Raw genomic sequence first — 20,794 nt, forward strand, 5'->3', positions numbered from 1 at the left:
TTTACATACAGGACACATCGGTTTCGAGAAATTCAGGCCAGATCTTCACCATGTTTACATACAGGACACATCGGTTTCGAGAAATTCAGGCCAGATCTTCACCATGTTTACATACAGGACACATCGGTTTCGAGAAATTCAGGCCAGATCTTCACCATGTTTACATACAGGACACATCAGTTTCGAGAAATTCAGGTCAGATCTTCACCATGTTTACATACAGGACACATCAGTTTCGAGAAATTCAGGTCAGATCTTCACCATGTTTACATACAGGACACATCAGTTTCGAGAAATTCAGGTCAGATCTTCACCATGTTTACATACAGGACACATCAGTTTCGAGAAATTCAGGCCAGATCTTCACCATGTTTACATACAGGACACATCAGTTTCGGGAAATTCAGGCCAGATCTTCACCATGTTTACATACAGGACACATCAGTTTCGGGAAATTCAGGCCAGATCTTCACCATGTTTACATACAGGACACATCAGTTTCGGGAAATTCAGGCCAGATCTTCACCATGTTTACGTACAGGACACATCAGTTTTGAGAAATTCAGGTCAGATCTTCACCATGTTTACGTACAGGACACATCAGTTTCGAGAAATTCAGGCCAGATCTTCACCATGTTTACATACAGGACACATCAGCACATGATGAGGTACATGATGATCCTGTCCACTATCTGAACAAAACATCCATGGAGTTTCAAACTGGCTGAATATGCTTAAAGGAAACTTCATTTTGCTCTTTGTAACAAAACAGAGCTCACGTGAAAATGTGTATGTTATTCTTACATTGTTTAATTGATAAAAATGTGACACAAATCGAGACTTTAAGCTGGGCGCTAAGAAATCTTTTTTATTTTTTGCTGTCATACAAATCAAATCTGTAAGAGACGACTGATGTATGATTTCACTTGTCCACAAATAATTCACAGTCCATATTCAGCACATCACACAAGCTTACACAGGAATATCAACTGTCAAGAAAGTGACTTCTTGTAATCTTCATCCTTAGATTCCAGAGGAATGTTTCCTGAAAGAGAAAAAAAGTACTTAACATTTCTCATTTGGCTAATAGAGTGAGCGAGTTTAGATTTATGTCACACTCAGCAATATTCCAGCTATATGGCGGTGGTCTGTAAATAATCGAGTCTGGATCAGACAATCGAGAGATCAACAGCATGAGCATCGATCTGCCCAATTGGGAACCAATGACGCCTCTTACGACAAGCATGGGTTGCTGTAGGCTTATTCTACCCCAGACTTTGGCTAATAGACAGTGGAAGTCGGCTTTAACTGACCTGTATCCAAGTTAGGTCTTCGGTATTCTATATTTGTGAAAAGCTGCATGCAAGAAGTCAGAAGTTATCTATTTAGGCGAAAGATTGCTCTAAAACATACTGGAGCAGTGAGCGAGTGAGTTTAGTTTGATGCCGCACTCTGCAATGTTCCAGCTATATGGCGGCGGTCTATAAATAATTGAATCTGGACCAGACAATCAAGTGATCAACAACATGAGCATCGATCTGCGCAACTGGGAACCGATGATGTGTCAACCAAGTCAGCGAGCCTGACCACCCGATCCCGTTAGTCGCCTCATATGACAATCACAGGTTACTGATGATCAGTTCAAACCCGGATCTTCATGGGGAGTTTCATAGAAGAATATGAATTACTTTTAGAGATATGGTCTGGAAAACACTTCCGTCAAACTTGTTGCCAACAACAACATAAACCTAACCCTGCCAGAATACAGCAAAAAACAAACACACTAAACTTTCTAAATAGCAGCAGCTGACAACCTGGTCTCCGTAGATTCACGAACTATTGACAGTGTTTCATTATTCATAATGTACCAGACCGATACAAAGTTAGAATGTCCGGTAATTTCAAAGGCTGTTGGACAAATCTTAAAATCAACTTTCTAATTACCTCTGTCAGTTTTATTTCTCCTTGAAAAAGATTACGTTTTCACAATGACAATGAGATGTCACATATAAAGTAGAAGTTTTAGAAAGAAAAATAACAAATGCCAAACATAACAGCACTGACACATTGCAATATCTACTACATGCATTTTTGATTGGTTGCTAGCGTGCAAGATCTCACAAACAATGAACAGTGTGATCCCTTGACCGGTAAAATTTACAAATGACCGATATTTGAAATGCTAGCCAGCAGAAACACAGCTACTGCTGTCTTCATCCGGGAAATATGTCAGGAAATATTGTATTGAAAACCAACCGGTAAAATCAACATCGTCTGAAAGATTCTTGATTAATTACAACAGCAGTGAGCAAGTTTAGTTTTATGCCGCACTCTGCAATGTTCCAGCTATATGGAGGCGGTCTGTAAATAACTGAGTCTGGACCAGACAATCAAGTGATCAACAGCATGAGCAATCTGCGCAGTTGGGATCCGAAGACGTGTCAACCAAGTCAGCGAGCCTCATCACCTAGTTGCCTCTTACAACAAGCATTGTCACCTTTTATGGCAAGCATGTCCAACAGGACAAAAATGCACAATTTCAACAAGCTGATGATCAAGTTTACAAATGAACTCATCATGGTGTCCCCAAGGGTAAAGTCTAGAGATATTGTTTAAATATTTACTTGTCCATTGGTCAGGAAAATGTTCAAATTTTTCATGCCTGACTTAATTTAACCCATCTTTGGCCTTTGGATAAACACCTGTTTCGAATAATGCCAAAGGCAATTAACAAATACCAACGTTTAAAACGTCTGACTATCCATGTCAAGTTATTTTCAACACGGGCTGCCAGATTTGCAAATTCACCTGCATGTGGGTTGGGTCAAAATTTTACAAAAGCCCACAGGGGTGTCAAAATTTCTTTTTCTGAATTTGTTTTAAAATTGGTAGTAACCACTTTTTTCTGGTAAATATGACTTTTGAAACTCGCAATTACCACATTTTTCTGGTAATTGCCACTTTGAAAATGGTAATTAACACGTTTGAAAAACATATGTTTTAACTTCTCCTTATTCATTTTCATTTTATGCGTCTTAAAATAATCTTTATTATCATGGTTGAACTTTCTTAAGACATGGTGACTGTTTTGTAAATTTTTCCCATTTAAAAAATAATGCCATGTACTGATTGCTGCATTTTAGTTTGCATATAGTTTCTATACATACATTTTTTATTATTTCAGAAAATGTAGGTACACATGTAACATTTTCAGCCTTGTTATTAAAAGAAAATCCAGAGCTTACAAGTTTTTATGTTACAGGAATGTCTTGTCCACATCTAGAGTTTATTTTGTGCATTTTCATTTGGTGATTGCCTGAAAATTGGCCATGACATGATGTTTATCGACGACGTAAACACAGAAGGAAATGTCAAGGCCAACATGTTGTTACTGTCTGCACTCATTTACATGATAATGGATACAGCAGTGAAGTGTCATCAGCTGTCCGTGTCATGTGGTTCACATGGTAGCATCTGAAAATTGGCCATGACATGATGTTTATCGACGACGTAAACACAGAAGGAAATGTCAAGGCCAACATGTTGTTACTGTCTGCACTCATTTACATGATAATGGATACAGCAGTGAAGTGTCATCAGCTGTCCGTGTCATGTGGTTCACATGGTAGCATCTGAAAATTGGCCATGACATGATGTTTATCGACGACGTAAACACAGAAGGAAATGTCAAGGCCAACATGTTGTTACTGTCTGCACTCATTTACATGATAATGGATACAGCAGTGAAGTGTCATCAGCTGTCCGTGTCATGTGGTTCACATGGTAGCATCTGAAAATTGGCCATGACATGATGTTTATCGACGACGTAAACACAGAAGGAAATGTCAAGGCCAACATGTTGTTACTGTCTGCACTCATTTACATGATAATGGATACAGCAGTGAAGTGTCATCAGCTGTCCGTGTCATGTGGTTCACATGGTAGCATCTGAAAATTGGCCATGACATGATGTTTATCGACGATGTAAACACAGAAGGAAATGTCAAGGCCAACATGTTGTTACTGTCTGCACTCATTTACATGATAATGGATACAGCAGTGAAGTGTCATCAGCTGTCCGTGTCATGTGGTTCACATGGTAGCATCTGAAAATTGGCCATGACATGATGTTTATCGACGATGTAAACACAGAAGGAAATGTCAAGGCCAACATGTTGTTACTGTCTGCACTCATTTACATGATAATGGATACAGCAGTGAAGTGTCATCAGCTGTCCGTGTCATGTGGTTCACATGGTAGCATCTGAAAATTGGCCATGACATGATGTTTATCGACGATGTAAACACAGAAGGAAATGTCAAGGCCAACATGTTGTTACTGTCTGCACTCATTTACATGATAATGGATACAGCAGTGAAGTGTCATCAGCTGTCCGTGTCATGTGGTTCACATGGTAGCATCTGAAAATTGGCCATGACATGATGTTTATCGACGATGTAAACACAGAAGGAAATGTCAAGGCCAACATGTTGTTACTGTCTGCACTCATTTACATGATAATGGATACAGCAGTGAAGTGTCATCAGCTGTCCGTGTCATGTGGTTCACATGGTAGCATCTGAAAATTGGCCATGACATGATGTTTATCGACGATGTAAACACAGAAGGAAATGTCAAGGCCAACATGTTGTTACTGTCTGCACTCATTTACATGATAATGGATACAGCAGTGAAGTGTCATCAGCTGTCCGTGTCATGTGGTTCACATGGTAGCATCTGAAAATTGGCCATGACATGATGTTTATCGACGATGTAAACACAGAAGGAAATGTCAAGGCCAACATGTTGTTACTGTCTGCACTCATTTACATGATAATGGATACAGCAGTGAAGTGTCATCAGCTGTCCGTGTCATGTGGTTCACATGGTAGCATCTGAAAATTGGCCATGACATGATGTTTATCGACGACGTAAACACAGAAGGAAATGTCAAGGCCAACATGTTGTTACTGTCTGCACTCATTTACATGATAATGGATACAGCAGTGAAGTGTCATCAGCTGTCCGTGTCATGTGGTTCACATGGTAGCATCTGAAAATTGGCCATGACATGATGTTTATCGACAATGTAAACACAGAAGGAAATGTCAAGGCCAACATGTTGTTACTGTCTGCACTCATTTACATGATAATGGATACAGCAGTGAAGTGTCATCAGCTGTCCCTTTCATGTGGTTCACATGGTAGCATCTGAAAATGCTCATTTGTGACATCATTCCGACTTTACCCATGATTTGACTGACATCACCAACAATACAATTGTGTACGATATTTGTGTGTGCCAATACACAGCTAATGAGTGAGTTAAAATTAATGTCACACCAGCAATATATCAGCCATGTAATATTTATGTTAAATAGCAATGTATCATAGAATACAAGTAAATATTACTTAAGTCCAGTTCTAAAAATGCAACTTGATATGACGTTTAACTCGATATGACATTTAACATGGGCTATGGTCCACCATTAACCAAAGCTTGGCCACTTTACTGGGGTTCATGGAGACATCAGCTTCCTGCATGAATCCCCTGCAGGTTTCAAACATTCGCTTAATACAGTCTTAAAATGAATATTGCATTGCCAAAAAATGAACAGTAGAAGCTGTCAAAACAGACATCTGTCCAGTCTGGCAAGTTGTCAACACCAGCAGAAAATCTCAGTCCCATCGGTGGCTTGTACATTTATCACCAGCTCTACAATCCAGCACTTTGTCTAAACCGGATTATTTCTTCAGTCCCAATGAGTGCCGGTTCAGACAGCTTCCATTGTATTCTTAGAACAAGAAATGTTTCAAAACAATGTGTTGTAATTCATTTAAGAAAGAAACCTGATGAACATTGTTGAAAATTGTGTAATATGATTACGACAGTTTAGGTTACGTGTAATGTATCAAAGCTATGCAATCCTCTTAGTATGGCATCCCTGTCTGTAGTAAATTACCTCAAGTTAAAGCCTTCTCTTATGTACATACCTGGTGGGGCAACAAAGTACTCTTCTTCAGTTTTAGCTGCATTGGAAAGGATTTCATCTCTGCAGTTGCCATCGGTGATATCATCATTTCGTAGATACAGTTCCCTGGCAACCAAATTGTCATAGTTTGTACTTCACGGAGATGAGCACCCATAAGGCTATTCATAAACTGAATGCAACAAAGTTTCCCACATTTTCATTTTTTTCTCCTTGGTGATTGCTAAGCAACTAGTCCTCCAGTACAAATATTTCTTAACAGAAACAAGAAATTATATTTGTTTGCCCATACCCTTGCTCCAGTGGGTAGGCAAGTATAAGTTACTTGGGCAGGATAAAGTCAACTGACAAAATGATATTTCTAGCATACAGCCTGCGAAATAGTTTCCAAATTTTGCTAGCCAATCAGGCCCTGATTGGCTAGCTGTGCCTGAAAATAACCAGCCCGTAAACTAATTCACTAGCCTGAAATTTGAATGTAGAAACTTTGAAAAAGATTACTAAAAGGTAAAATGCCATCAAAAGAAAATAGGAAAACAGATGTCTGAATTTCTAAAATATTTCGTTAATACACAAATACATTAAATAAGTCATCATTAAGTTGCTAATGTTATGAAAGTATTTATCAGTCTATACTGTTGCAGGATTTAAAAGTGCATTATAACTTAATGAGCCCGAGACAGTCATATATTTACAAAATGACCCCATGCAAATTCACTAGCCAGTCGTGTGGAGATTTACTGGCTCGACTGGATTTTTACTAGTCATTGGTTCGTGGATCAGTGGTTATTTTGCACACTGATAGCAAGATACCTGTTTTCTAAAACTGTGTTTAGCGGTTCGACTCCATCTGTGTTCACCATGTAGAGAATGTTGGCAGATCTGATAGCAGCGGAGAGACATGCGATACCTTCTTCATTGGTGAACTCAACTAATGAGAGTCTTTCCAACTGCTCCACCAACTCCTTGCTAATCTTCGGAACCTGCACCAACAGATACACCATGTCAACATGGATATTACGTTTGCATTTTAAGACAGTGAAGATTAAATTACATGTATTTTGGGCAGTCTATCTGGTGTGTGTAATCTGATCTGATTCAGTAGGTTTTCACAAAAACATGTACTTTGAGATAATCAAAGTCCACATCCTTTACAAACAGCAAATTTGGTAACACTGGCTCCTTGTCGTGTAAATTCTTGAACAGATACTCACATCAGGCAACATCTTTGGATCTATTTCAATCCATGTTGGCTTTTCGGGAACCTAAAAATAATATCAAACATAAAAATAGAATACAGTCTATTTTGATCATAAAATTATACCTTTAACCGATTGTGTGAACAATTCCTGGGTATTGTCATCACGTTGTCAAAGAAACCGACAAATGTCTATTCAGTGCATTTAAACACAGAGGTTTTAACTGTTTCGTTGTCGCATTCCTGATTAGCATTCGTGAATAACTTCAGTTTCTGGTCACTATATCATAAATGTGGCCATTATCGGGTGATTTTATGAGTGCTTAATTGCGGTGACTGAGAAAAGAGGAACAACATGTTTAGATGCATGGGAACAATATGAAACTACTTTTGACGCAAGGCGACGTTTCGCTGGCTTCCACAGACGCACGCAACGCTGGCACAAAAGGGCAGAATTCCGTATCATGGTTTGAGTGTCTTTCTCACACTTTCCTCTCGCCAAATCCCCCCAAGAGCAGACAACTCTGCACATCATATAATTTAGACTGGTTCCCCTGCCCTATTCCGCGCTGCGCTATCGCTGCACTGCTGAGCGTAGCATAGGCAAAGTACCAGTCTATGTATAGTTCCAAGGTATCCACATAAATGACAAGTCACTTGATACAGTAAAGGGCACGTGACATTTGCAACCAATCATATCAATTGAAAACCAATCACGAATACATTCAAATATATCGAGAACTATTTTGCAAGAAGTTGTAACTGATGATAAGATTGTTTTTCTTGCCCTCAAGCGATTGCGCTCTTCGACACAATAACTGGTTAACTGGGCCCCGTCTCGCATATCGCACACGTTTTGGCCATGGTTTTGGCGAACCTTAGCGCGCGCAAAGGGAGCCGGGAACCAGCTTAAGGTAGAACGTACATTGCAATGTGAAAGACGGGGCCCTGCATACAACCCGCATCCACCAGGAGGCGAAAGACAGGGTACCAGTCTTCATTGCTTTAATGTTAAGAACCAAAACCTAATTCACAGAAGTGTCAGCCGCAAGCTCTAATATTTTGCACATCCTGTCCATACAGTCGATGCTAAATGAGCGTAGTTCGACTGACTGCCATCACAGAATTGACGCCAGTAGGGTCTATGTTTAAGAATAGAAGGGGAAATCCAATCGTGTTCTGACGTCACTTCCTTTTTGCGCTGCTGGGGTAAACGTGTGGCGACTGATGAAATGTGAACATGAATAGTGTGGGCCAAGAATGCCAGGACCTGAAGAAGGCCTACGATGACTGTTTTAATAAGTGGTTTTCAGACAAATTCTTGAAAGGGCAGAAGGAGGACGAGTGTGCCCCGCTCTTCCGTGTATATCAAAACTGTGTGAAGGTAATGCTAATATTCAGAAACGTAGTGAATTGAATTTGAAAACTACTGTTTGTTCTTAAAGGGGCACTGATGCGGAGCGAATAATGCTTCTCGCCAACAGTCTAATTACGAAAGCAGACCGCAAATTGGTCAGCGCCCACTATGAGTATAAGCAAATCGTGTGTTCTTTTATTAATTTTCAGAATCATACAAATATGACAATAAACTAATTAGGGTTATGAGACAAAATATAGAGACGTACATTGGCTTCGTTATTTTCCCGTCCTAATAGTTTTTTACCATTTCTACCACTGGCAGATGATTAACATTCAAAGTGTTTCATTTGTTTTCATAATACATTTGTAATGAAGTACAATTGACTTCACCTCAGTTGATCTGTCTATAATTAAACTATCAATTGCGCTTACGGATATTAAACAGGCTCACTCAAGTCAATCATTTCGGAGAATTAGCCGTATTTTTGTTGAAGTAGTTGGAAATAGCCGATAGCCTTGAAAGACTCGAGATGGGTTACCCCGCCAGGTTAGAAGTACCTTGTTGGTAGGTCATCCTTGACACCATGGAAGTTTGCAGAAATTGCTGTCTTGCATCAGTTCCTGGGTCCTCTAATGAATTCTGATTTGTTATTGATTTCAATTTAGCTAGTTCATTTACTGTAATCTTTACAAAAATGTATGTATTTACTGTGGATTCATCACAGTAGGATAGCCTAGTGGTTAAAGTGTTCACTCAGCACGCTGAAGATTTTGGTTTGACTTCCCACATGGAGTAGCCCATTTCTGGTGCCCCTGCTAGGACATTGCTGGAAAGTTGCATAATTGCTTAAAAGGCGCATAAAACTCAACAAACTCACTCACTCACTCACTCACTCACTCACTCACTCACTCACTCACTCACTCACTCACTCACTCACTCACTCACTCACTCACTCACTCACTCACTCACTCACTGAGACTATTCCGATCATAAACTCAGCTTTATGATATATTCCAGTCCAACAAATGGCGATGACAGACTGCTCACAGCCGTAGGTAACGACACAAGTTAAATAGTGTGTATCTTTGATCCTAGGTTGAAACTTGATACCAGGTTGATAAGTATGGAAGCACTTATCAAAACATTTCTGAATGTTGATAATAGCTCTTAGTTGAAAAACAAAAGCTTTCACCAAAAAACGTTACCTCTGTGAATTGCGAGATGTCAATGCAGATTCTTTACCCCCCAACAAAGGGCATGTAATTTAATGGTTGCGATAGTTAGAGGAAGTTAATGCTAATAGCCTTGGTGAATCATCAGGTCCCACAATGCTACTGGTTGTAAGAGGCAACCAGTTGAATCAGGTGCTGTGGTTTCATGATTTGGCTGATTGCAGTGGATGCCTTTGTGCCTGAGTGAAATGGATGATTGCATGTTAATCAGAATCATCAGGTTGTCTTAACCTGGAACAATTTTTTACTGGTTTCGAATACACAGTGACCCGTGAAGGTCCCGGGGTAGAATAGGCCTTCAGCAACCCATGCTTGCCATAAAAGGTGACTATGCTTGTCGTAAGAGGCAACTGACGGGATCGGATGGTCAGACTCGCTGATTTGGTTGACACATGTCATCGATTCCCAATTGTGCAGATCGATGCTCATGCTGTTGATCACTGGATTGTCTGGTCCAGACTCAATTATTTACAGGCCGCCGCCTTATAGCTGGAATATTGCTGAGTGTGGCTTAAAACTAAACTCACTCACTCACTCACACTGAATACACAGAAACATGATCAGATGTAACACAACCTACCTGGAATTACACCTTCTCAGTAAAGCACAGATTCTAGTACTTTTGGTGAGCTCAGTCCTAACCCTCACAGTCACCATGCCTGCCTCTGTGGTCGTGGGAGCCATGCCAAATTTATCAGAGGGGTATGCAAAGTCCGTGGCCCAGACTACCAGTTGTTTGACTTCCGTTTGTGGAAGTCACTGTGGCTGAGTGGGTTAGGTTGCTGACATTGTCTGCTGGCGAGGAGATGCCTGACTCTGAGGGTGTGGATTTGATCCACGGATGGGACTCAGCCCAATAAAAGTACTACAATCTATACTTTACTGAGAAAGTGTGATCCCAGATACAACAAATGGTATGCATGTATTTATTGGTTGCTGTCATAATACTGAGTGTTGTGTTAAACAGTAAAGTGAAACACAATCACAAGTGATTATTCAGCATGTACTTTCACAGCTGACTTCATGCTTTGTAATCCAGCTTTCTTACTTTGTTATCCTGTTTTCATGCTTTGTTGTCCATTCTTTTATGACCATGAATTCACTTTCTACAGAATGTTTGTTCATGAAGTCACATGAGTTTGAACTCAACATTGTCTAAAAATTACACATCTGATAAAGAGTTATCTCCCCATTATGAACTTAACAGAATTATGTGCAGTTTGTGAAAAACTCCCAAGAAGTTCTTTTTTTTATCGCAATTTTTGAAAGCAGTACGAAATATAAACAGGAAAATATGGTAAATGATGCAAACTATTATTTTCGATGATTGATCAGCTGCAATGAACCAATCATTGATCATGAGATTTAACCAAGTCACAACACTAGTGATCAGACCTCATATCTTGGTTGATTGAATTTTAACTGCATGGGTCGATGTCTGTGGTATCAATTATTGAATTGTTAAATATTTACAGACCACCATCATACTGCTTCAGTTAGCAATTAGTAAAGAAATAGTGTTTGTAGACTTTAGCCTCTTTTTATTATGTAATGAGAGAACAAAGGACATGTCAATATACATGAATATGCCATGTTTGTTTCATGTGTTATTTTCTGTTTTGTTCACCAGAATGCTATCAAGGCCAAGAATATTGACTTGTGGCAGATTGACACTGCTGTTCTCGGAACTGAGAAGGAGAAACAGCCCCCAGTCAAAAAGGCACGAGGTTGACAAGCCTGCAACACATCACAACAAAACATGGAAGAACACCATGAAGACTATTATCATGACACTTTATGATTGCTGCATTCAAACTTCCAATCTTCAGTAGATCAAATTTTGTTAGCAGTAGGAGATTTGTTTTCTTTTGTTTAGCCAAAAAGAAATAATGAACATGACTGTGACAAGAGAATGTGTTGCATATTTTCTCTAAAAAGCAGAATCTCTTGTGTCTCTTTTCCAAATTTGTATGGTAACAAATTACATGTTTCTCTTAATGTTTCTGTGACAGCTGGGACAAGTGTAGTTGCACAGTGCTTGAAACACCTTGATGACGTGGGATGGAGGATAGCCTAGTGGTTAAAAAGCACTTGCTGAAAACCTGGGTTCAGTTCCCCCACATAAGTACAATGTGTCAAGCTCATTTCTGGTGTCCCTAGGAGTGTTATTGCTGGGATATTGCTAAAACCGGCATAAAACTAACTTACTGTAATTTTAGCAGTCCAAAATAATTCACAAATGTGCCAGGGGTAATTAAACTGTTGTAGGCTCAACATACTTTGAAATATGTGGTCCTGCATTTCCTTACACACCTTATATTACGCAATAAAGACGTAGGGCAAACTTTATCTTTATCTCAAATTAATGAAAGTACAATGAACACTTTGTCAACAATGAAAGGAGTTTGTGAGATTTGAAAGTTCTCAACATGATATTATGATTGTGTGTCACTTTACACCTACAGCCCCATATAACAAATGTTTAGGAGTATACTTCCAAGGGAGTCTAAAAAGACATTTTCAAAGGTGCTGACCCTAAGAAAAGTGGAGGTATTATTTGTGTACTTGGTGAAGGGAATGTGAATTGTTTTATGTAAACTTGGTAGTAGTTCATTAATATCAGTTTATGTGTGTTTGAGTATATGTTCAGAGCCTCCAAAATTAATATGGGATGTCTTGTCACCTCATTTAAGCTTGTGATAGTGTTTGTGATTATTTTTTGACTTCAGTCACTATGAATGTCATGCTGTGTAAAATCAATAAGAAGAATGTTAGGTGCAAATATATATGTCTGCTGAAAATATAGGACAGATTATGTATGTTTTATGTGTGAGATGTTTTTTTACAAGATACTGTTTTTGTGTGTTCAGAATTTTAACATTTGCAGTGTAGATAATCATATATTCCAGACATTCTTTGTTTATATGCTTTTGTGATTTTACAATTACTGGATGATTAAATGACTATTTTCACAACAGTTTATCTCGTTGGTATTTATACATGTGAAGAAATATGCAGCTGCCTCACTCTGATCAGATCGCCATTTTTACGAATTGCTGGTGTTATCACTGATTTTCAGTAAATCATCTACGGATGTAGTTTTCACCTATTGCATATTGCACCCCTGGCATATGGACTTCGTTGTACAACACTGATTCAAGCAAGTACATGACATGGACACATACCCTCTCCACATATACTGAACAGCAAAAGAAGCTCTTGTTCTTAGATATGTTTTTAAGTAGAAGACATGACCTCTCAACTTTACAAGGTTTCATTTCTTCTAAACTTGCCATTTACACATGTGCAAGCACACATACTCACAGACATGTCACACCCCACATTCACGAAGATCTGGATTAAAACTGGTCTTTAGCAACCCCTGCTTGTTGCAAGAGGTGAATAACAAGATCACATGGTCAGGCATGCTCACTGAGTTGACATATCATGGTATCTCAGTTGTGTACACTTATGCTCAGGATGTCAATCACTGCATTGTCTGGTCCAGACTCGATTATTTACAGGCAGCTGTCATATAGCTGGAATTTTAAGAGCTGAAAAACAAACAAAACCAAACTTGGAGGAGACTTGACTATGTATTCATGTGGGACATAAGTTTCAAGAAGGTTGTATAAAAGTCATTTGCATTGGATAAGGAAAATGTTGAGAAAAGGTATAAAAGCTTTTACTCACTGATCAGATGCTTTGGCTATCAGTTTGTGGTCATAAACTATAAACATATTGTTCTCAAGTTTGTTGAGTGCCATTTTAAAAGTCTTTGTGGACCTTTTAATATATTAAGTGTCAGTGAGATAGCCTAGTGCTATGTCATGTAGGTTGACAAATGCTGCTAGTATTCAATAAACAAACAAGGAAATATGAGAATGTTTCCAAGTAGAGTTAGTACAGGGTTAGTGAGGTAGTCTAACTGTTTGCAATACTTTTATTTGCCAGTTGGCCATTAGGGCCTGCTGTCAGCTTCGGGTCTTTAAAATCTGCAGACCCAGAATGAAATCTTCTGGCCCATTTTTTTAAACTCAAACCAATAAAAACAAAAGACTATGGCACAGAGAGATATTTGTATTTTAGCAAAGACTGATGTTGCCATTTATGAATCATGGATGAATGTAGGGTTGTGTGAGATATAGCAGCTGCTGGTGACGTTAGAATAGTGCTAAAAGTGGTTTGTCTGATCCAAATTACACAAAGGTCGTTGCCATATAGCTTTAATACTGCTTCCAGAATTAAGAATAAAGCAAACAGTAAAGTATGTTTGGCTGCCCTATTTATCACGAAATGTCACTACCATGTCTAATCCCGTATTCTTATCTCACAGGACCAAACTCACCTTGAGGCTCTAGATGTGGGTGACAAGCATACTGGTTGCATTTGTAGTTCTGCCATATTGTGATGAACTCTTTGGAATTTGGATGCATATGATGGAATTCGAATTAGTTGGATCACCGTATGTTATCTTATCAGCTGATGTTGGGGAAGGTTGTTGTATCCTGTTGGAATTGCCGTAAGAGACCACGAAATGGATCAGGTAGTCACGCTCATGACATGGTGCCCGAATTTCGTTGATGGATGCCAATGAGGGAAATCAGCGTATTGTCCTGTCCAGATTCGATTACTTTCAGGTAGTCGTCATACTTGAATTTTATGAATGCAACGTTAAAATGAACACAGCTAAGATAAAAATAGGTTATAGCAACTCCTCCTTATGTATATGGACCAGAGTTCACTCATCCGTCTTTTGTTCAGTTAAACGACTACTAACGGTGTTAGGTTATCATTTTCGCTTGTAAACCTTGCTGACACTGGCATCGTATCCCAGAGGCTTAGATCGATGCTCATGCTGTTGATTAGTTGATAGTCTGGTCCAGATTCGATTATTGCCAGAGAGCCACAATTTGGCTGGAATATTGTGGAGTGCGATATTTAACAAGAAACAACAAGACGAAACTCATTAAATCGATCAGCTGACGTATTTCCTCACCGGAACTTCGTCTTTTAGAACGGTGGCCCGGTGGATAGAATGTTGGCTCGTCACACTGTGGTTCGTGAACTCGCTTCGTATACTGTGAAAAGGCGACTAGAAACACAACTCACTCACTCACTCATCCAGCCACCCACCCACCAACCAGTTAATCTTTAATACTCAAAGGCCACAGGCCTATAGTACTAATCAAAATTTACATCTACATTAATCATCTGTAGGTAACAATACACTGTTTCTATGATTAAATGCTCTATAGATATAGATGTACAAGTCTTCTAAGTTCCTCTTACTAGCATTGTTCATAAGTAATATAAATTTAAATGTTTCAGGATGTTCACAGTAGTATTTATTCATATATGTTTTACGTATAGGTACATATGCTGGACAGGCACATCGAAAATGAAATTCATCTTCAGTGCAGTTAAGTTACACATTTGACATATTCTGTCTTCTTTCTTGATTCCTTGATATCTTCCAGTTTGAATAAATAGGCTATGTGTCACTCACTCACTCACTTCTCTGTATGTCGCAGCCCGATTTACATCTAGGACAGCTAATTTTTTTCCCGTGGGGTCTAAACAGCACATGGCATCTACAATTTGCTGTGTATCCACCGATTGCATGGTGTACATTGCTCATAGTATCAACTACTGGTTTGTCTGGATCCGACATTATTATTCTCCTTCTGTTATTCTGCTAAACGGTTATATCGGCGTTAAGCAATACTCTCCGTCACCCAATTCCAGTGTGTGTATGTGTGTGTGTGTGTGTGTGTGTGTGTGTGTGTGTGTGTGTGTGTGTGTGTGTGTGTGTGTATTTCAAGATCAGTATGGTTTTATTTAAATGTGTAGAGGCAGACATCGACTGTTTCATAAGATACCAATATATTTCATGTAATGAAATACATAGGAACATACATGACGTAGATAATCTAAAATATATATCTGGTGACAGTGTGGGTCCTCTTTTAGACCCTTCTCGTCAATCGCTCCGGGTGTTATTGTTCCATAAAGTCAGCTATGATTTTCACTTTAGCCTTTATTGTCGGCTGTGCCTTAGCTATTAACGGACAAGGTAAGACATGCAAATAATAATTTGTTTCCAACAACTCCAATGAAGCGTCTCTTGATCAAATATTTAAGATTCCGTTCGATGTATATCTCATATTCCAGGCCCACGCATATCCATAACCTTACCCTAATTTTATACTGATATACTCGTCGTTTATGGAATGTGGATCGGATATTAGTACAGGAAAACACTGGTTCCTTTCTTTAGTGTTTTGTATTGAGTCACACAGACATATTACGTCAAACATGTTGCTTGGAACATATTCTAAACACGTAGTTCCTTTATCTGTTACGATATTACAGACGACCCCACTATGACTAATCGGGTTAGAACTAGTCTTCTGTTATACATGGTTGTCAGTCGTAAAGATCTGGATTAGAACGGGTTTCTGCAACTCATGGTTGTAACTGATTAAGATCCTGGTAGACCTGTCCTCCAACCAAGTTCTGGTTAAGATCCTGGTGACCTGTCCTTCAACCAAGTTCTGGCTACGATCCTGGCAGAATTGCTCTTCAGCCAAGTTCTGGTTAAGATCCTGGTAGAATTGGTCTTTTTCAGCCAAGTTCTGGTTAAGATCCTGGTAGAATTGTTCTTCTTCAGCCAAGTTCTGGTTAAGATCCTCGTAAAACTGTTCTTCGTCAACCAACTTCTTGTTAAGATCCTGGTAGAATTGTTCTTCATCAGCCAAGTTCTTGTTAAGATCCTCGTAGAATTGTTCTTCGTCAACTAAGCTCTGGTGAACATCCTGGTAGACTTGTTCTTCGTCATCTAAGTTCTGTTTAAGATCCTGGTAGAATTTCTTTTCTGCTACCCAGTTCTTGTTCCCCTATTAAGATCTGGATGGGAATTGTATAAAGCTTGTCATGTTTGTCAGTTGGGTGTTTATCGCCATCAGCAATCCTGCAGGTATATGGCGGCGGTCTGTAAACAAACAACAGCATGAACATAGCTTTATGCGTTTGGGATACGATGACATGTTTCAACCAACCAATCCCGTCACTCGAGTCCGATCGATTATGTCTGTAGCCTCTTACGACACGTATGGGTTACTGAGGACCAAATCTAATCCAGGGCCTGCATTTTCGAAGCTCTCTTAGCGCTAAGGTAATCGTAAGTGCCATACATTAACATTAACTTACGACTATCTTAGCACTAAGAGAGCTTCGAAAATCTAGGCCCTGATCTTCATGGCCCGCGACCAATGCTTATCATACGAGGCGACAGACAGGATCGAGTTGACTTTTTTGATAGTTTGATGCATGTCATCGGTTCCAAACTGTGTCTCTTTTCGATGTTCATGCTGGTTATCACTGGATTGTTTCATCTTGACTCGATTATTTATAGAGTGCCTTCAATTTCAATACACTGACACTAAATGTCCTGACATGAAGACCTGATTTTCAAAGTCAGTGGCACTTATGTTCGTAATCAACTGTTGTCTCTGTGTTTAGTACCATGTCCCAAAGAAGTAGACCACTGTATCCATCCATGTCACGTGGTCCAGACGTTCGGCAACCAAGGATGTAACCAATGCGCAGACGGATATCTGCGCATCGTTAACCCGAAGCACTTCAACAAGTCTGCTGGCTTCTCATTCGGCATGCAGGACTACAAAGGTGTCATGGTGCTGGTCTCTCAGAGCGTGTAAGTAATTATACTGAACAGCAAAAGACACGCAAGTTTCGAAAAAATCAAAACATGAAATTTCATCAAATTAATCGTTCATGTTTAGGTCTTCTATGTAAAAGTTTCATTCCGAAGTGGACTTGTTTGTTTGTTGTTCAACGCTGCACTTAACAAAAATCAAGCTATATGACGTCGATCTGTCATTATGGAAACTGGATAGACAATCCAGTGATCGAGAGCATGAACATCGACAACTGGAATACAACGACATTCGTCAACCAAGTCGGGGAGTCTGACCATCCGATCCCGTTTTGTCGCCTCTTACGGCACTTGTTTGTTGATGAAGACCTGTTCTAACTCGAATCTAAACGGGTATCCTACCTGGGTAGTATGAAGGCATGTTCGAGTATGTGTGTGCAGGTGTGTGCAGGTGTGTGTGTGTGGTGTGTGTGTGTGTGTGTGTGCAGGTGTGTGTGTGTGTGCAGGTGTGTGTGTGTGTGTGTGTGTGCAGGTGTGTGTGTGTGTGTGTGTGTGTGTGCAGGTGTGTGTGTGTGTGACACTAGAACAAAGTGCAGGTATATAACTATCACTGCTGCTGTTCTCTGGCAGGACGGAGCCTCAGTACTACTGCACCAAGGGCCCCTTGTGTCCAGATGGCTGGTACAGTCAGGTGGAAGAAGGGGAACTTCTCTGCGAAGGTCTGGACATAAATCTTTCAAGCCCTCAATATCATCTCCAAATGTCTCAGTAGGCCTACCATATCTGAATGGTAGGTGAAAGAAACCTGCAACCCATTCCCCCCGAATATTTGTTGTTTTTGGTATTAGAGGATACAGTTTTGTGTGAGACCGATATGTTTACAGCCACAAACACTTGCAGACATTAGGAGAAACTGACACATAAGTGGAACACAAACACGTACAGACATACAGTGCACACACGTACAGACGCAGATATACACACTGATCGACACAAATACCATAGACACACAACGGACAGACCGACAGTCTCAAACGGATACACACTAGGGCACAAACACGCAGAGACACACAACGAACAACCACGGACACAAACGGATACACACACGGACACAAACACGCAGAGACACACAACGAACACCCACAGATTCAAACGAATACACACTAGGGCACAGACGCGCAGAGAGACACAACGAACACCTCCAGACTCAAACGGATACGCACACGGACACAAACACGCAGAGACACACAACGAACACCCACAGACTCCAACGGATACACACACGGGCAGACACACGCACACGCTGACGTATGAACCATTGTCACATTGCTGAAATATTGCGATAACAAACGACTAAGCCATCACATATACCGGTCACGTGAAGAAACAGTGCATTGTCAAAATATCATCCCAGTTGATAAGTACGATAACAATGTCAAAGGTACACATAAACTTTAAAGGAGGGATCATGAGAAATGTCAATCACAATGACGTCACGAGTCCACAAGCGGGACAGGGGTCAAACGACCATGTCACGAGCTCAATAACGGGTATGACCGCCATCGGCATTGAGAACAGGTGAAGAATACGGCGAAGTCCTGGGATGGTCCGGGGAGTCATCACTGCAGTCTGAAACCTGTGGCGAAGATGGGTCACCCTTATCCATCTGCCCTGTCTTGGCGTTGCTACACGTGGACGCCCAGAACGTGGCCGATCGATGACGTCTTTGTGTTCTGGAAGCGTCTCACCAGTGCAGAAATGGTGTTCCGGTGGCAGTGGAAGTGCAGCAACTTGTCGTTGAGACATTCCCTCACAGATCATCCCAATGGCCTCATGACATTGTGCAGACGTTATCCTTGGCAGGCGATGCGTTTCCAAAGTGACATCATTGTGTGGCATTCACTTGCTCTGTTTCTCTTTCCCGGAATGCACGTGCAACAACGTATTGCACGTCTCAAGGACGAAACCACTGACGTCACGGAACGTGGCACGGGCATGCATGTTGGATACATGTCACTAATCTCCGAGTTTAAATCCTTATGTCTACACAGGTTTGATAAATTTAGATTATAAATTTTTGTATGCACAGTTTCTTTAAGTGCCCAGTATATAAGGGTGAAAGGCGAGGGGTAGCCTCGTGGTTAAAGTGTCCACTCGTCACGCTGAACACCCGGGTTCGATTCCCCGCACAGGCACAATGTCTCAATCCCATTTCTGGTGTCCCCAACTGTGCCATTGCTGGAATATTGCTAAAATCGGCGTTGTGAAACCATAACTCCCCGCCCCCCTCTCTCTCCCCCCTCTCTCTGTCTCTCTCACACACACACACACGCGCGTGCGCACTCACTCACTCACCCACCCACCGACCCAATTACTCACGCAAAGGGTCAGCTTCTGAACCAGTTTTTTGTGTTTGCAGGCTGTGCCCCGGGATGTGTCAAGTGCAAAACGAGGAATGTGTGTGACGCGTGCCAAGATTATTGCGTCTTGTCGCAAGGCAAGTGTACCATGTGTACTTAGCCGAAACCAACTGACGTGTACTCGCCTTACCCCTGAGTTTTGATTTGTATTGATTGTACATATAAACAGGCAGACTGGACATGTTGTCATTGTATCATCTTGATCTTGGCCCTTATTCTAGAAACGTTCGTAGTCATAAGAATTCTTAACTTCGTAGCCAATATATTAAGAATGGACAGAAGACGTTAGTAGGACTACGCACACTTCGAAAATAACTGGCCTGGATTGGCGTGCACCAATAATGTATCACGACTGAGCTGCCATGATGTATTGACGATTGCACATATAAACAGGTATAGTAGGCATGCTGGCGTTGTGTCATTTTGATCTGGGTTGGCGTGCACCAATGGTGGATATCATGAGCAAGAAGTCTTTACGTATTGACGATGCTAAATATAAACAGGCAGAGTAGGCGTGTTGTCATTGGATCATCTTGATCTGAATTAGCGTGCACCAATGGTGGATATCATGAGCAAGCTACCACAACGCTATAATATTAATGACACATAATCAGCCAGGTCACACACCATTGGTAACTCCCTCTCAGTCAGAGGGCGCTGGTGCGAATCAATAATTGTTTTATCACTTCAAAGGGATCGAACCACCAGCCTTACAGGATGGGTTGAAATTGAAACGAACCTAAATATAATTATACACCATAAAAGATAGAGCCTATAAATATTTAAACTAAAAGAGTTAATTTTCACACTTACTGATTCCAGGAAGACTGGGTTATTGTCTTCTCCAGTAAATCCTATACATTCCTTCAATGCTGGTTATAGATCTGTGCTTCGGAGAGACGCACTAACTAATAC

At 40.4% G+C, this 20,794-nt stretch overlaps 3 protein-coding genes across 4 annotated transcripts in view; 2 read left to right on the forward strand and 1 right to left on the reverse strand.

Moving 5' to 3' along the window:
• Nucleotides 1-841: 841 nt before the first annotated feature.
• Nucleotides 842-7,720, reverse strand: LOC137283274 (glutamyl-tRNA(Gln) amidotransferase subunit C, mitochondrial-like). Its single transcript, XM_067814726.1, has 5 exons — nucleotides 7,578-7,720; nucleotides 7,206-7,256; nucleotides 6,805-6,974; nucleotides 5,996-6,099; nucleotides 842-1,045 (listed from the first exon to the last, which is right to left on the reverse strand). Exons 1-5 carry the CDS (start codon nucleotides 7,653-7,655, stop codon nucleotides 993-995), a joined length of 456 nt encoding a protein of 151 aa, XP_067670827.1. The 5' UTR covers nucleotides 7,656-7,720; the 3' UTR covers nucleotides 842-992.
• A 369-nt stretch (nucleotides 7,721-8,089) lies between these two features.
• LOC137276206 (TP53-regulated inhibitor of apoptosis 1-like) overlaps nucleotides 8,090-20,794 on the forward strand; it is a 447,953-nt gene continuing 435,248 nt past the window's right edge. Inside the window, exons 1-2 of one of the 2 annotated variants that reach the window (XM_067808215.1) lie at nucleotides 8,090-8,573; nucleotides 11,412-12,758. In XM_067808215.1, the coding sequence (XP_067664316.1) occupies nucleotides 8,430-8,573; nucleotides 11,412-11,513 (246 nt within the window). In that variant the 5' untranslated portion in view covers nucleotides 8,090-8,429 and the 3' untranslated portion in view covers nucleotides 11,514-12,758. Of the gene's footprint in view, nucleotides 8,574-11,411; nucleotides 12,759-20,794 lie in introns of those variants that run through there. The other variant, XR_010956575.1, reaches the window with a different exon arrangement.
• LOC137283284 (uncharacterized) lies at nucleotides 15,734-20,284 on the forward strand. Its single transcript, XM_067814738.1, has 4 exons — nucleotides 15,734-15,857; nucleotides 17,306-17,498; nucleotides 18,090-18,178; nucleotides 19,879-20,284. The coding sequence occupies exons 1-4, from the start codon at nucleotides 15,803-15,805 to the stop codon at nucleotides 19,977-19,979; spliced, it is 438 nt and encodes a 145-aa protein (XP_067670839.1). The 5' UTR covers nucleotides 15,734-15,802; the 3' UTR covers nucleotides 19,980-20,284.

Source organism: Haliotis asinina, chromosome 1, assembly GCF_037392515.1.
Source record: "Haliotis asinina isolate JCU_RB_2024 chromosome 1, JCU_Hal_asi_v2, whole genome shotgun sequence".
NCBI lineage: Eukaryota > Metazoa > Mollusca > Gastropoda > Lepetellida > Haliotidae > Haliotis > Haliotis asinina.

What these genes read in the sequence shown, in the direction of transcription:
- LOC137283274 (XM_067814726.1), bottom strand. Translation starts at nt 7,655, where the DNA reads ATGATACGGAATTCTGCCCTTTTGTGCCAGCGTTGCGTGCGTCTGTGG. An exon ending in ATCCAAAGATGTTGCCTGAT is followed by an intron (nt 6,975 to 7,205) that starts GTGAGTATCTGT and finishes CTGTTGGTGCAG; the next exon opens with GTTCCGAAGATTAGCAAGGA. An exon ending in AACACAGTTTTAGAAAACAG is followed by an intron (nt 6,100 to 6,804) that starts GTATCTTGCTAT and finishes TTTGGTTGCCAG; the next exon opens with GGAACTGTATCTACGAAATG.
- LOC137283284 (XM_067814738.1), top strand. Translation starts at nt 15,803, where the DNA reads ATGATTTTCACTTTAGCCTTTATTGTCGGCTGTGCCTTAGCTATTAAC. An exon ending in CTTAGCTATTAACGGACAAG is followed by an intron (nt 15,858 to 17,305) that starts GTAAGACATGCA and finishes CTCTGTGTTTAG; the next exon opens with TACCATGTCCCAAAGAAGTA. An exon ending in AGGGGAACTTCTCTGCGAAG is followed by an intron (nt 18,179 to 19,878) that starts GTCTGGACATAA and finishes TTGTGTTTGCAG; the next exon opens with GCTGTGCCCCGGGATGTGTC.